Here is a 16,700-nt window from a genome sequence, read left to right on the forward strand (position 1 = left end):
TATATATATATATATATATATATATATATATATATATAATGGTCTCCACCTACAGACTCTGAGATCCAGAGAGAACTCGGCGTGTCTGGGAGGGGCGGTTAGTCCCGCCCAGTAGTGAAGGGCTCTTTCTCAGGGAGTAGGGTGGGGGTGGAGGGAGGGCCAGCTCCTCGCACATGCTGTGTGACCTTGAGCAAATTACTTAACCTCTCTGAGGTGGGTTCTTCCTCTGCAAAATTGTACCGCCCTGCTCGTCCTGGTGAGAAAGAGTGAGCTAAGGGCTTAAACACTGTCTGGAATCCTGAACACAGGGCAGGCGTATTCAGCTCTGAGAAAAGGCGGCTGACATCTCTGCTACTTCAAATCAGCTCCGCCGCCTCCTCCTGCAGAGCACTGTGGGCCGGATTCCCCTCCGAGTGAGCGTGCCTGCAGCTCCCCAGACTCCGCTGCACCCCTGCATGTCTCCGTCTCAACACCGATCTCGTTCTCACCGGAGTTGGGACCTGTGACCTGTGTCCTGTGACCCCTGATTTCTCAGGTGGGACCAGGTCGGTGCATCTCAGAGGCCTCAGGGGCTGGGACAGGCCTGAAGCTCCGTGTGCCTGGGCTGAACGCAGTATCAGGGCTGTTCCCAACTGCCGCTCGCCCGGAGGAGGTTCCGTTCCACGCAGATGACCCTGGGGATCTGTTACACAAAGATGCCAGGGACGCAGCCCCGGAGGGACTCGGTGCGCACACACAGTTCCAACGCAGCAAGCCGCCAGCAGGGGCCAGAGGAGGAGATGCTTGGTTGGGAGACCCCAGGAGTCTAGTCTCCCCTTCACTTTCCAGGTCCTCCCCTCCTCCCATAGCAGTCCCCCATGTGTTACTGGGTCATGCGTGGTAGGACCAGTTCAGCCCCGAGGCCTCCACGCCCTGCTCTGAGTCAGTGAGATGCTCCCGCCTTCAGGCCTGGCCCAAAGGCATGTCCTCAGGGATGCCTCCTGGAACCTGAAAGCCCGGCCTTCCCCGGGCGGTCTTGGCACTTTATCTCTCCTGTTAATTGGGCACACGGTGTCTCTGCCCCGGAGACAGCCAGTGGTGCACATCCCCACTCCCAAAGCCTGTGTCCCCTGGGGAGGGCAGACCTCCCACAGGAGGTACACCACAGGAGGGAGCACGGGGCAAGTGCCCTGAGCCGCAGGAGACACCTTTGGGGTCTACCCAGTCCATTCCTCCTTTCCTGTGCCCGGCCGGCTCTCAGGAGTGAGGCCCAGAGAGTGTCCGGGCCACATGGCCCAGTCCCCTCGCTGCGGCTGATCGGCCCAGGGAGAACGCCAGACTGCAGATGGGCCAGCTGGATTCTAGAACCCGAGATATAAACTTGGAGTGAAATTTCAGAGACTCAAAAAACTAGGAAGCCAGCGTCAGAGAGCGCAGCACAGGGCCGAGAGCCGCAGAGAGAGGAGGGAAGGGCCGGTAACTCAGTTGGTTAGTTCATCATCAACCCCGTGCGCCACGGTTTCCGGTTTGGTCCCCAGCCAGGGCAATTACAAGAGTCAATGAATGGAGGCATAAACAGGTGGGACAACAAATTTGATCTCTCTCTCTCTCTCTCCCCTCCCCACCCCTTCTCTCTCTCAAAATCAATAAATAAAAAGAAAAAAGAAAAAGGAAAGAAGTAAAGAAGGACTAAAATTCCTGGGATGGATCCAAAAAGTTCCCCCTCCTATACCCTAACCCCGTGGTCAGCAAACTGCGGCTCTTTGGCCCCTTGAAGGAGGCTCTTCCACAAAATACCACAGCCTGGGCGAGTCTATTTTGAAGTGGCATTAGAAGAAGTTTAAGATTAAAAATGTGGCTCTCGAAAAAAATTTCAATCATTGTTCCTGTTGATATTTGGCTCTGTTGACTAGTGAGTTTGACAACAACAGCCCTAACTGGTTTGGCTCAGTGGATAGAGCATCGGCCTGGGGACTGAAAGGTCCCAGGTTCAATTCCGGTCAAGGGCATGTATGGTACCTTGGTTTCGGGTACATCCCCAGTAGGGGGCATGCAAGAGGCAGCTAATCAATATTACTCTCTCATGGATGTTTCTAACTCTCTATCCCTCTCCCCTCCTCTCTGTAAAAATAAATAAATAAATAAATAAATCATTAAATCATAAATAAATATATTTTTTAAAAAAAGAATGAGAGAATGCATTCAAAAAGTTCCCCCTTCTCTCCTTACAATCAGTGCCTTGTTTTGCTTGAAGAATCTTTGTGGGTGGGAAGGGGTTTGAATATGATCACCATGGCAGTTACTAACGGGGGAGAGGGGTGGAGGCGGGGTTGGGGGTAGGCAGGAGCAGGGAGGGGAGGGGGAAAGATGGAGACGAGGGTGATGAGCAAGGGGAGCAGCAGAGGCCGAGGCAAGAGGCGGGGACTGTGCCAGGAAAATGAAAAGAATGGAGGCGGGAGGTGTGACGGGACCCTCTCGGAAAGCGGAAAGCACACCGACTGTCTGACAACTTGCATTTCAAGTGCTCCCAGGAGTGGGGGTTGGACACCAGCCCTGCGGTGAGGGGGGCTCTCCAGCGGTCCAAGCAGGAGAAGCTGGTGGACTCAACTGGAGGGGCACGGATGGAGTCAGGGCTGCTTAGGGAATGGCTGTGGGGTCCCGGTACCTGGAAGTGGATGTAGTTAAAGGAAGGGAGGAGTCAGGGTGACACCTACCTATGGGAAAGCCTTTAAAAAAAACACACACAAACACATTTTTGCCGAAGCTGATTTGGCCTGCGGACTGAAAGGTCCTGGGTTTGATTCCGTCAAGGGCATGTACCTTGGTTGCGGGTGCACTCCCAGTGGGGGTGTGCAAGAGGCAGCTGGTCGGTGTTTCTCTCTCATCGATGTTTCTAACTCTCTGTCCCTCTCAATTCCTCTCTGTGTAAAATGAATAAAATATGTGTTTTTTTTTAAATACATTTTTGCCAAAACCAGTTTGGCTCAGTGGATGGAGTGTGCCAGGTTCGATTCCGGTCAAGGGCATGTACCTTGGTTGCGGGCACATCCCCAGTGGGGGGTGTGCAGGAGGCAGCTGATCAATGAATCTCTCTCATCAATGTTTCTCTTTATCCCTCTCTCCCTCTCTGTAAAAAAATCAATAAAATATATTTTTAAAAATGCATTTTTATTGATTTCAGAGAGGGAGAGAGAGAAAGAAACATTCTTGATGAGAGAAACATCATTCACTGGCTGCCTTCTGCACGCCCTGATCATGGATTGAGCCTGCAACCCAGGCATGCGCCCTAGAGGTTCCAGAGAATCGGTTGGGACTTGGTCACACGATGCCCTGCAGCTCCCCACATGGCTCCTTTAGCCACATAATGGAAAGATGCACAAGACATCCCTGGCGGGAGGATTCCATGTAAAATATCACTGACACACTGTGCAGGGAACTTAGGAGCGACGGTGGGGAACCTTGGTGCAGGCCAGGTGTGTTCCCGAGCACTCTGCCGGCCTAGACCACGGAGGCCCTGGGTGGAGGCGGGGCTTGAATGAACGACCCCAAGGCCCAACCTGCAAACCTGGAGAGGCAGCACCCCCATTTCTCACCTGCCGCTTCCTACAAGCAGGCCATCAGGGCCGCGTGTCCGTGCAGTGGGATCTGGCCGCACGAGCTTGCCCAGGAAGCAGGTGAGAGAGTCCACAAGCGGACTATCGGGGCGGGCCGCACCGAGGGGGAGGGCCGATCCCTGGTTTGGGTCTGACCTCTCTGCCATGGAGCCTGGGAGCAGTGACCAGGTCTTCACACGGGCCCAGCGACAGTGGGAGCTCCCGCCCCCGCCCCCGGGTCTCAGGAGACAGGCTCAGGCCCCCTGTTCTCACCTCCTAGGAGTGACCAAGGCCCGAGAAACGGTCCCCACCCCCAGTTCCCCAGCAGACCCTTCGCTCCCCACAACCTGAGCCCCTCCAGACCCCACACGGCTCCCTGGGGGCCGATGGCCACGTCTGAGGCCCCCAAGGAATCCCCGCTGGTCCCTGCGGGGCCGGCTCCCGGGCCGGCAGGCGGCAGGGCTTTGTGACTTCACAGAGGCTGCTCTGTGACGGGGCGGGCCGGTGCAGCAGGAGCCGGGCACAGGGCCTCCCCCCAGGAACATCATGCGACTTCTCATGGACAGACACCCCCACCTCTGAGGCATGAAGAGGAAGGAGCTACCAACCGGTAAGAAGCCAGGACACCCCTCCCCTCGCCCCCCTCGGCGGCCAGGCCTCCCTGGGTGCACCTGGCTGCCCCTGGCACGCTCTCTCCGCGGCCGGGGGCCAGGGGCCAACGGTGGTTACACAGGTGGTGGCCATGGTGGGTCTCCGGCCCCAGAATTGGGGGTCAGAGCAGCTTCCCCCCGGAGACAAGACCAATCCTTTCTAGGCTTTTCTAAGCAGATGAGCTGGCCGAGGGGAGGCTTAACGTGACCGAGTCTTCATCAGGGCCTGGCGCCCACTCCCCAGAGTCCGCACAAGGGGCCAGGCCAGAGGTTCCTGAGTCCGGGGAGGAAGTCGTGCGGCTGCAAACAGGCACTGCCTCCAAGCTCGGACCTCTCTCCCCAACGCGCACTCTGCTCTCTCTTCCCGGAATGACAGCCAATTCCAGAAACCGGAGGCGGGAGAGCTGGGTGCGCTTTCTCCTTGCGGCCCTGCCCCTGTCCGCCCCCCCACCCCCTTACCTGCAGCATTGCCAGCAGGGATGCTAGCTGGACCTGCCAGGGCCGGGGGCTCGGGTGGCAGGGTTTGGCCCGCGTGCGGCAGCCCCTCTCTGTGCCGGGCAGGTGCACACGGGGGGCCGCCGGCCGCCCCTCTGGCCTCCGCTCTGATTGTGACATCATCGCCCGCCAGAGAACCCCGGGCAGGGAAGTTGCTCTGGGCGAGAGTTCCAGATCCTTGCACCGGTGGCAGGGTGGCTGGCCGGCTTGGGGAGGGAGACATGTGTGGCTTGGCGTCCACGAGGCTCTTCGGCCTTGACTGCCATCACCCCTGGGTGGGGGCGGCCCCTGCCGGCATGCGGGAGCGCGGGAGCAGGTGCTGTTCGCCCACCCTCTGACCCTCTCGGCCTTCAGTTCCGGGCTGGGACTGGTGTCTCCGCCACTTCCCGGTGCTCCTGAGAACAGGCGCTGGGGTCTTTCTGGGTCTTTCTGGTAAGGAGCTCATTGCTCGCGTAACGAGGGAAGCCTGAGCTCTCCCGGCCCCCAGGACGGGCGGGCAGAGAGAAACCAGCGGGCGGGGGCGGGGGCCGTCCTGAAAACCCTCCAGGGGGCGCGAGGACCCAGAGCAATCCAAACCGGGGAGACATCCCTGCGCGGGCCCCACCGCGTGCCAGGCCGCTGCTAAGCACGGTACAGGCAGGATGGCATGTGGTCCCCAGAACAACGATGCTAGCAAGGAGGTGCCCTGGTCCCCACGGCCCAGGCAGGGAAGCCGAAGCTGGAGGGGGAAGGCGGGGAGGCTGAGGCCTCACGGCTGACAAATGGAAGCACCGCTGTTGGCATGCACATCTGGCCGCCTCCAAAGCCGGCCTCGCTGCTGACCCGCCTCCTGCAGACTCTCTCCAATACCGAGGTAGCCGGCATGCTCACCCTGACCACCGACATTTGGGGTAGGGGACGGGGAAGGGCAGAATCTGAGCCTGATCCACCCAGATCAGTGGTCGGCAAACTCATTAGTCCACAGAGCCAAATATCAGAAGTACGACGATTAAAATTCCTTTGGAGATTCGAAAACTGACTTCTGCATGTGGGCCACGGAGTTTCCTTCGCACTGCACGTGGTGTTTTGTGGAGGAGCCACACTCAAGGGGCCAAAGAGCCGCATGTGGCTTGCAAGCCGCAGTTTGCCGACCACTGACCCAGGTCGTCAGCTTTTGGGTGAGGGAGCCTGGACCCGGGGCCTGGCTAATGTTTAATGAGACCCGCTGGCGCTCCTGATCTGCTTGTTACTGTTTCTCAGGGGATTTAAACGAGGCCCCGGGGGCTGTAGGCGGGGAGTCCTTGGGATCTGGGGCTGAGCAAGGGGTTCCGAGGTGGAGTTGCCAAATAAGATGGCCGGTTCCATTTTAGTTTCTCATAACAATGCTATTTGCACAGGTCAGTATGTCCTAAACGTTGCTGGGGCTCTGTGGGAGCTCCAGGCTCTGGCCAGCCTGTGGGAGCTGGGGTGGGGCTGGGCGACGCTGCTTCCTGTCCCGGTTGAGCTCAGAGCTGTCTAGAGGTTGTGCTGTGGGTGCGGGAGACAGGGACTGCCCTGGAGGCTGAGCCAGGTGTGCGCTGCCACTGTGGTCTTTTTAACTTTGTAAGAAATACATTTGTATTGGTTTCAGACAGGAAGGGAGAGGGAGAGAGACAGACAGAAACATCAACGATGAGAGAGAATCATGGATCAGCTGCCTCCTGCACGCCCCCTACTGGGGATCGGACTGCAACTAGGGCATGTGCCCTGACCGGGAATTGAACCATGACCTCCTGGTTCATAAGTCAATGCTCAACCGTGGAGCCACGCTGGGCTCGAATGCTGTCTTTTTTTTTTTTTTTTTTTTTTTTTTTAATATATTTTATTGATTTTTCACAGAGAGGAAGAGAGAGGGATAGAGAGTTAGAAACATCGATGAGAGAGAATCATCGATCAGCTGCCTCTTGCACACCCCCTACCGGGGATGTGCCCACAACCAAGGTACATGCCTTTGACCGGAATTGAACCCGGGACCTTTCAGTCTGCAGGCTGACGCCCTATCCACTGAGCCAAACCGGTCCCGGCTCGAATGCTGTCTTTGTGGAGCCTCAGGGTCCCCTCTGTCAGAAAGAGTGGAAACAGGGATGCGGCCCGGTAGGAGTGGTTGCTTTGCACGCGCCTTGGGCAATGGGGGTTTGTGTTCCGTTTTTCTAGGAGCTGTGGGGGCTCCCAGGTGGGGTGGCGGGTGGGGACTGGAGCACTGAGTGGATGAATGGAATTCCCGTTCTGTCCCGGCTGGCGTCCCCAGGCCTGGCAGCCCGATCCTCTCCTCGATGGCTCTTGTGCCCCCAGACGCCTGCAGGGCTGTGCAGCCACTGGCAGAGTGGACGTGGGTGTGGGGCAGTCGGCCTCTCCTCCCGGCCGGAGGGAGTTGCAGGAGGAGGCACAGGGGTTGTGGTGGCACCAGGATGCGGGTGGGCTCGTGGGAGTCCTGGGTCAGGTGCGCCTGGAAGGAGGCAGTGGGAGGAAAGGGTGGGGAGAGGGTGGAGAGGGGAAAGCACTCCCTGGGCCAGAGGACTTGGTGCTATGGGCTCTCCTACCCATGGGATGGCTACTCCCACCCCAGGGCGTGGCCTCGCTTGGGGGTGAGGGCAGGTGGAGCACATCCGAGTCTGTAGCCCTTGGTGCTGGGGGTGGGGGTGGTGGTACACAGGCAGGTGGAGGGCTGGAGGAACGGAGTCTTGAGATGTTTTTCCAAAGAGGTCAAGAAACCTCTTTCAAAAAAAGAAATATTTTCCAGTGATTCGGAAGCAATATGCCAGATCAAGCTGGCCATGTGGGCCTGGGTTTTCTGTGGCTTTGTGCTCGTGTGTACTTACATGGGAGAATGTTGGCTGCGTAATGCACAGGCGTGAATACAAGGATCTGGCATGCATGCCCATCCTGTGAAATGTGTTAGTGAGCATGCTTGGAATGTTTGGGCAGCCCATCTCAGGGTGGGGGGTCTGGGAGTGCCTGCAGGTGTGTGGTCATGTGTGTGTGGGGCTGTTGGCAGGGGTCTAGGGTAGACGTTACAGAATAGAGATTCCGGAGGGAGCAGTTTCTAGACAAGTCCTGTGTAGCTCCTGCTCTGTTTCCCCAGCCCCCTGAACCCTGGTTTCTTCAAAACCCCTCCCTACCTTCTCCCTCTTTCCCTCCCTCCCTCCCTCCCATCACTGACTCCGCCTCAGACTGGATTTCTGAAAGGGAACAGTGCCATCTGGTGGCAGGCTGAGGCTGTGCCAGGAACCGGTGAGCTGGACCCTGTGTTCCCATCAGGGCTCTGTCTTTCAGGACCCCAGCCAGTGTGGAAGTCACCACTAACTAAACCGTGGACAGAGAAAGGAAATCTAAGGCCTGAACACTCCATTCTTATGCATTTGGGTTTATGGCCCAGGGAAATACCGCAAGAAAGTCCGTGGAAGGAGTGCTGGTGGCCAGGCCTGGGAAAGTTACACCTCCAGCGCCTGGACCCACCAACCTGGGCCCCATTCCTCTCTGCACGCAGACGTCTGTGTTGGCGGCTGACTGTATCTCTGCGGGGTGGTAGTGAAGGTTATATGGAACAGTGTTGGTAGAACACTTGGCTCAGAGCTGAGCCTGCTGTAAAGTCAAAGGAAAGGATAGTGGCCGCTATTGATATAGCAATTGATCCAGGCAAAGTTCCAGAAGCACAGAGAAGAGAGCTGTGTGTCATGGGAGGCGGAAGGGGAGCAGAGAGGAGACCCGTCTGTGGCACTGCCACCCCACATTCTAGAGTTTGGTGCTTGAGCAGTTGTTCCAGTTACACACTTAAGTAAAGGTGGGAGACCTCTTTTCTGGAAAGAAGGGGATGGGGTGCAGTGGAGAATGGAATCAAGAGACTTCCCCCTGCCACTCCCTTCCCCCCCCCCCCAAAAAAAAAAAGAGACCCAGCAATCAGGCTAGCTTTTTGTTGTTGTTGTTATTAATGTTTTGTGTGTGTGATAAATATTGATTGATTCCACAGACTAGGCCTTGAACAGAAAGACAAAGAAAAAACAGAGCCTTCTGTTTAGTGGGGGCTGTGATTTCTGATGTGCTTGTGGGAAGTATTGTCTTAGATCCTGGGATGTTAATGATGTTGCAAGTGGCAGAACGGATCAAAAGCTCTGCCCAGTCACAGGGGGCGTGATAACGTCCTGAGAAGGAAGCAAGCCTTTCTACCGCTGACTGGGAAGGACTCCAGTTCCTCCTCATTTTTCGCTTCCGCCTTCTGAAGAAGCCAATCAGGACACGGCAGTTCGCGTGAAGCCCCAAACTACAAATCCCAGAAGTCAATACGCTGGGGCCGAGTGCGCATGCGCCAATTAAGCCAGAAGGGCCCAGGCCCTAGAAGCGGAACTTCATTTCCCAGGCGGCTGCGGAGTCGGACCGGGTCCCGCCGCTCGCGCTCCCCCCGCCTGTCCCGAGCGAGCCTCGCGCCAAGTCGGGGCGGCGCGCGCGCGCACGAAGTACGTAGCGCGCCGGTGACGCATAATATGTGGGCCGCCCCGAGCCTTGGTCGCGCTGTGTGTGTGAGGGCGAGTGCGGGACCTGAGGCGGTGTGTGTGAACTGTGGCCGCTGGCCGGGTCGGGGGGAGCGGCGGAGCCGCCCGGGAAGGTGAGTGGGTCGGGGAGGGAGGCAGGTCGCTGGCTGAAGCGCGAGGAGATGGGGCGCGTGGCCCGGCGGGCGGGAGAGTGGGCGCCGGGCTGGGGGAGGGGCGGCACCTGCCTGGGCCGCCGGCGGGAAGGGGGCGGGCCGGGCCGCCGGGGAGGCTGGGCCCCGGGCCTGACAGGACGTTTCCTCCTCCAGGTTCTGGGCTCGGGGGCGGGGCCTCCGCGTTCCCCCCACCCCCCACCCCCGTTCCGCGAAAGCTGCTCCGCCAGCGGCGCTCTTCCGCCCCGAGCGGAGGGTGGGGGTGTGCCCGCCCCTACCTGCAGGGGGGGCCCTCTCGTCCCCCGGGTCATCTCTTCCCTCCCCACCACCCAGGCTCCGTTCCGTACGGCCTGGGGGGCCCCGTCTTCCCCTCCGTGCAGCGGCCCCCTTCCCACCCTGTCCCCGCCTCCGGCTCCAGTCACCCGGGCGGGAGCGCCCTCCCCTGCCCCCGCCGGCGGGGCGGGCCTTCCGGGCACTCCTCCCGCCCCACCCCGCGGAGGGGCGGGGGCCGGGCGGCGCGGTCTTGCGGCGGGAGCCGGACCTCGGAATGCGGGCCGCGCCGCCCGGGAGCGTTTCCGTGGGGCACCGCCGTTTCCCCCGGGCGGGGGCGCCACAGGCCGAACGCCGTCTCCGCGGCCTGGACGGCTTCCTCCTTCGGTGCAGGGTTAGCGCGCGGGCTTCGCATTCGGTGAAGCAGCTTTGCAGCCTCAGTGGCGGTGCTCCGAGTCCCACTTGACCGGCCCTGTCCACATCTTGTTGTCTCTCCTCCCCCACCCCACCTCTGCTTTCAGCGAAGGCTTTTAATTAGTCTGAAGTTTTAACGACGCCAGCAGCATCTTTCTGTTCGGAACGCTTTGTTCATGGAGCGTGAGAGGTTCACGGACAGTGTGGTCCTGTAATTTTCTGGTTTACTGGAGTTGACCTTTATGGTTTATGTAAGCTTGTGTGTTTAGGCTCTTTAGGGATCAATTTGCTTGATGCTGTCAAGATTTGGGTTTTATTTGTGTGGATGTTGAGCTAAGAGAGACTTGGGGTGGTGAGAACACACAATATGATAGACGGATGATACATTATAGTACTTTTATTAACATTGTCACCCTAATAAAGATAATAAAAATTTTTTAAAAGGAGCTAAGAGAATGTGGGGGATATGTAGGAAATCATTAAAAAAAAAATTTTCCCCTGATTTTTCTCTTCATTTTATTTTACTTTTAAATATATCTTTATTGATTTCAGAGAGGACGGGAGAGAGATAGTTAGAAACATTGATGAGAGAAACATCAATCAGCTGTCTTCCGCACACCCCCCATTGGGGATGTGCCCACAACCAAGGTACAGCCTGAGGACTGAAAGGTCCCAGGTTCGATTCCAGTCAAGGGCATGTCCCTTGGTTGCGGGCACATCCCCAGTCGGAGGGGTGCAGGAGGCAGCGATTGATGATTCTTTCTCATCGATGTTTCTAACTTTCTATCCCTCTCCCTCTCTGTAAAAAATCAATAAAATACATTAAAAAAAATAAATAAAAATAAAAATAAAATCCCCTGGCTGGTGCTGGAGAGTGGGGGGTTGCAGACTGAGTTGACCTTTATTAGAGATACTATAGTATTTTTTTTTAAACTTTGCCTTTATGTGCTCATTAGGCTGATTGTTTGTTTTCCAAAAGGTATTTCCTTATAGAACTTTTTTCCATTAAAAAGATTATAAAATTCATATACCATAAATTAACCATTACCAATTTAAAGTGCATGTAATTCAGTGACATTTGGTATATTGAGTATTGTGCAGCCATCACCTCTTTTAGTTTGAAGATATTTTCATCATTCCCCAAAGAAGCTCTATATAAGGAGTCTTTACTATTTCCTCCATCCCAGCCCCCTGCCGACCACTAGGCAACTTTCTGTAGATGGAGTTACCTATTCTGAATATTTCATATAAATAGAATCATCCAGTATGTGACCTTTTGTCTGGTGTCTTTCATTTAGCATATTGTTTTCAAGATTCATCCATACTATAACATGTCTCAGTACTTCATTCCTTTCTGTGACTGAGTAATAATACATTTTAAGGACATAACCACATTTTGTTTATTCACTCAATGATGGACATCTGCAGCTGGTTCCACCTTTTTGCTAGTGTGAATATGCTGCTTTGAACATTTGTGTACAATTATTTGAATACCTATTTTCAATTTGTTTGGGCATATGCATTGGAGAGGAATCGCTGGGTCAGATGGCAATTCTATGTTTAATATTTGTTTAATTTTAATTTTTAAAATTTATTTGATTTTAGAGAGAGAGGAAGGAAGAGAGGGGAGAGAGACACAGAGCAAGAAATATTGATTTGTTGTGCCCTGACAGAGAAAATTTTTTTTAAGTGGAATAACTTTAAAAATTTTTATTATTTTATTATATTTTACTATGTTTTATTTCAGAGAGGGGGAGAGGGTAGAAACATCAATGATGAGAGAGTATCATTGATGGCTGCCTCTTGCACACCACACCCCCTACTGGGGACGGAGCCGGAAACTAGGCATGTCCCCTGACAGAAATCGAACCCAGGACCATTCAGTCCATAGGCTGACACTGTCCACCGAACCAAACCAGGTCTGACTGAGAGTTGAACCATGATCTTCTGGTTCACTCAAACACAGCCATGTTGGCTGAGCTGAAAGTGTTTTATTTATTTCATATTTGTATTGTTTACTACTAATATATAGCAATATAACTTATTTTTGTGTATTGACATTGTACCCTGTAGCTGTCCTTTGCTAATTTGCTTGCTTAATAGTTTTTTGGTGGATTCTTTTAGGATTTTCTATATATAGAATGATATAATTTATGAATAAAGATAATTTTACTTTTTCTTTTCTCGGATGCCTTTTATTGCTTTTTCCTGATTAATTGCTCTGGTTGGAACTCCAGTGCAGTGTTTATAGGTGAGAGTGGACATCTTGTCTTGTTTCTGATTTAGAGGGAAAGCTTTCAGCATTTCAGCATTGAGCATAATGCTAGCTGGGTTTTTAAGAAAAGCCCTTTACCAGGTTGAAGTTCTCTGTTCCCAGTTTATTGTTTGTTGTTGTTGTTGGTTGGTTTGTTTGTTTTTATCACAAAAGGGTCTTGGATTTTGCCTAGCGCTTTTTCTGTATCAAACGATCATTTTTTCTCCTTCATTCTGTTTGCATGTTACATTATACACATTATATGTATTGTAATGTGTGTGTTACATTAATTGGTTTTCATATGTAGAGGCACTCTTGCATTTTTGGAAGGAATCCCGCTTGGTTATGGTGTATAAGCCTCTTTACATGCCGCTGTATCAGCTTGCCAATATGTTGTTGAGGATTTTTGCATTTATTTTCATAAAGTATACTGGACTTGAGTTTTCTTGTGATGTTTTTATCTTTTTTGGTATGGGGTGATGCTGATGCTGGCTTTGTGGAATAAATTAGGAAAAAATGGTGGCTCCTGTTGTATTTTTTTTTTAAAATATATTTTTATTGATTTTGTACAGAGAGGAAGGGAGAGAGATAGAGAGTTAGAAACATTGATGAGAGAGAGTCATCAATCAGCTGCCTCTTGCACACCCCCTACTGGGGATATGCCCGCAACCAAGGTACATGCCCTTGACCGGAATCGAACCTGGGACCCTTCAGTCCCCAAGCCGATGCTCTATCCATTGAGCCAAACCAGTCTCGGCGTCCTGTTGTATTTTAAAAAATATATATTTTATTGATTTTTTACAGAGAGGAAGAGAGAGGGATAGAGAGTTAGAAACATCGATGAGAGAGAGTCATCGATCAGCTGCTTCTTGCACACCCCCCATTGGGGATGTGCCTGCAACCAAGGTACATGCCCTTGACTGGAATCGAACCTGGGACCTTTCAGTCTGCAGACTGACGCTCTATCCACTGAGCTAAACCGGTTTTGGCTCCTGTTGTATTTTTTTGGAAAGGATTTAAGGATTGATGTTATTCTGTAAATGTTTGGTTACATTTTTGGTTCACCCAACCCCCTTGGCAAATACTTCTCAAGATTGTGAAGGTCATGAAACACAAGGAAAGACTAGACCAGAGGACACTAGGGAAGCGACAACTCAGGGCCAGTGTAGGACACTGGGTGAGATCTTGGAACAAAAAATGGACATGAATGGAAAAACTGGAGAAATGTGAATCATGTCTGGAGTTTAGTTAGTAGCAATGTACCAACATTGGGTTTTGTAATTTTTGACATTGTACCACTATAAGATAGGATGGTAACAGAGGAAACCGAACTGGGTGAGGAGTATGCAGGAGTTCTATCTTTGCAACTTTTTTGTAAAGGTAAAATTCCAAGAAATTTATTTTAAAAAATGCATGTATAGTTAGTAATTACAGTAAAAAATACAGCCTGGGTTTTCTTAAGGTCAGAACTCTATATTTGTTGGTCATACCAGCAGTATTTCCTTTTGTAACTTTTAATTTAATTTTAATCTTTTTGTTTTTGGAAGTGTTTGTTCTTTGGAATTATGAGTAATCCAGATGACATGAATCACTACTACTAGAACTCTCTCTACATTATTAAAATGCAAACATTTACATTTTAGATACTTTTACGTACTTTTGGCCTTATGGTGGGTATCTTTAGAAAAGTGAGCAGTAATCCTAGATCAGCTAGTAATCCCTTTCTGGTGTGAAGCTTTTAATAAAACGGTTGCTATTTCAGTGAAAAGAACACATTTTGCATGGCAGGAGCTGACATTTTGAACCTAAAACTATGTTGGCCAATAAGTTGGTCTATAAACCGTCTAAACATTTGGGTCTCATTCCATTTGGAGCCTCTTGTAAACATCTCTTCCCAGTGTAGGTATGTCTCCTGCAGCTTCTCCAAGGCCTGTCTCAGCTCCTTGTCCTTATATAACCCCTGGCTGACCACTCAACCCAGCAGCCTCCTTCCAGAAATCGCCTGCGAGAGAGGTTAGGAAGCCTGAGGACAAATGGGCTTATAGTACTCCTTCCCAGCTTTCACGTTGGTAATGATGTCCACTTCGTTAAGACTTAAACAGGGAAATGTTTATTTTTCATAGAACTTCCCCCCCAAAGACTTTAAAAGAGCAAAACATTTTGGGGAGTTGCTTTTGCCACAAAAATATTTCATTATTTTTATTTATATTTATTTAAATATATTTTTATTGATTTCGGAGAGGAAAGAAGAAAGAGAGAGAGAGAAACATCAATGATGAGAATCATCCATCGACTGCCTCCTGCACACCCTCTTCTGAGGCTCAACCCTGCAACCTGGGCATGTGCCCTTGACTGCAATTGAACCCAGGACCCTTCAGTCTGCAGGCGTATGCTCTATCCACTGAGCCAAACCAGCTAGGGCTACATTTTGTATTTTAAAAAATGTAGTCTCAGAGTTTTGGAGTTCAGCTGTCCAGACCTGGGATCATTTATGTATACACACTTTAAGGAGTGAAAGGGGCCATAGCTTTTATCTGATTCCCAAGGAGTTTCCTGATCCTAAAAAGTTTAAGAATCATGATTTCAGTCCGTGTCTCTATCTAATTTGACGTTGAGTGAACTGAAGCTGAGAGGTGACGACTTGCTCATCATGACTTGATGCGTGATTATCCAGGCTCCCAAACTCCACGTTTCTCACTGGATCACAATCAAACATTTTCTAACGGGTTAACATTTTCATGCTTTTAATTATTTCCTATGCTTGTTTATTCCTTTCTTTTCCCTGGTTCCTGTTTTCCTACAGAATAAAATAAAAGCATCTTCTTTTTATTTTCTAAACTGATTTCAGAGAGAGAGGGAGAGGAAGGGGGGATAAAGGGAGGAAGCGAGAAACATTTTATAAGAAGTGGGTCAGGTTTGTTTATCTTTATTATTATTTTTGCTTCCTTAGGCCAAGCCATGACTACGGTAGCGGTACATGTGGACTCTAAAGCTGAGCTCACTACCCTGCTGGAGCAGTGGGAAAAGGAACATGGCAGTGGGCAGGACATGGTACCTCTTCTTACCAGGTATGAACAATGAATTTTTAAAAAAATTACTTTTTAAAGAAGGAAAACTTGCAGAATAGTATAATTTTATATACTGTACCACTATTAGGAGAGAGAGGAACATTCCACCTTAACTATGAATTCTGAATCCATTTATTTCCCTTTCCAAACTAGTCTTTATCTTCCTACTTTTTTTTTTTTAATATATATTTTATTGATTTTTTACAGAGAAGAAGGGAGAGAGAGATAGAGAGCTAGAAACATCGATGAGAGAGAAACATCGACCAGCTGCCTCTTGCACACTCCCTACCGAGGATGTGCCCGCAACCAATGTACATGCCCTTGACCGGAATCGAACCTGGGACCTTTCAGTCAGCCAAACCAGCCAAACCAGCTTCAGCTATCTTCCTACTTCTTGAAGCTCTTTACATTCCTTTCTTTTAAATTTAATTAAAAAATGTATCTTTATTGTTGAAAGTAATACAGATGTCCCGCCCTTTTTTCCCATCGACCCCCTCCATTCCGAACCTGCCCCTTCCACACCTTCACCACACTCTTGTCTATGTCCATAGGTTATGCATATATGCATATAAATTCCTTGGTTAATCTCTCCCTTCTCCCATCCCTCCTTAAGTTTCTTACCTTTCCTCTCAGGCCTTTTGTCATTCTCCTCTGTAAGTTCTTCTGTGTGTGTGTGTGTACCCCCCCTTCCTGTTAATTGATTTCAGAAAGGAAGGGAGAGGGAGAGAATGGGAGAGAGAGATAGAAACATCAATGATGAGTGAGAATCACTGATCAGCTTCCTCCTCCACGCACCCTTCTGGGGATTGAACCTCCTGGTTCATAGGTTGCCGCTCAACCACTGAGCCATGCTGGCCGGGCCTGTTCTGCCTGCGTTTTAAGTGCGGGGCTTTGTTTGTGGTTTTCTTTTCCATTCATGTCAGTTTTCTACCAAGATGGTTTCATCTCCGTCCATGACTTAAAACATTATTCCTATGATAACTTTCAAATCGCTACTTTTACTTCAGACCCCTCTTTTTTAAATCTCAGATACATTTCTCAGCTGTTTGTTTCACACATCTTTACCTGTCTATTGCACAGACACCTAAAACATACCATGTCCAAAATAGAGTTTATAGTCTTCATCCTTCCTCCCTCCTGTTCACAGCTTATTCCATGCCTTGGAGTAAATGGCTTTAAACTAAAAAACTGAAAACCATCCTCTTTAGTGTATTCCTCTACCAGCACAATTGAGCCATCTTGCTCTGAGGATTCTGCTTCCTCCTCTTCACCAGCCCATCACTGCTTTCCTCATTAGGTATCAGCTGGTTACTGCCTGGCCCT

At 51.1% G+C, this 16,700-nt stretch overlaps 1 protein-coding gene across 3 annotated transcripts in view; it reads left to right on the forward strand.

Moving 5' to 3' along the window:
* Positions 1 to 9,099: 9,099 nt before the first annotated feature.
* The window catches only part of DCAF1 (DDB1 and CUL4 associated factor 1), a 47,542-nt gene continuing 39,941 nt past the window's right edge, over positions 9,100 to 16,700 (forward strand). For 2 of the 3 annotated variants that reach the window (XM_045579543.1, XM_045579544.1), the window contains exon 1: positions 15,260 to 15,377. In XM_045579543.1, the coding sequence (XP_045435499.1) occupies positions 15,268 to 15,377 (110 nt within the window). In that variant the 5' untranslated portion in view covers positions 15,260 to 15,267. Of the gene's footprint in view, positions 9,336 to 15,259; positions 15,378 to 16,700 lie in introns of those variants that run through there. The other variant, XM_036432182.2, reaches the window with a different exon arrangement.

Source organism: Pipistrellus kuhlii, unplaced genomic scaffold (genome assembly GCF_014108245.1).
Source record: "Pipistrellus kuhlii isolate mPipKuh1 unplaced genomic scaffold, mPipKuh1.p scaffold_m20_p_11, whole genome shotgun sequence".
Classification (NCBI taxonomy): Eukaryota; Metazoa; Chordata; class Mammalia; order Chiroptera; family Vespertilionidae; genus Pipistrellus; species Pipistrellus kuhlii.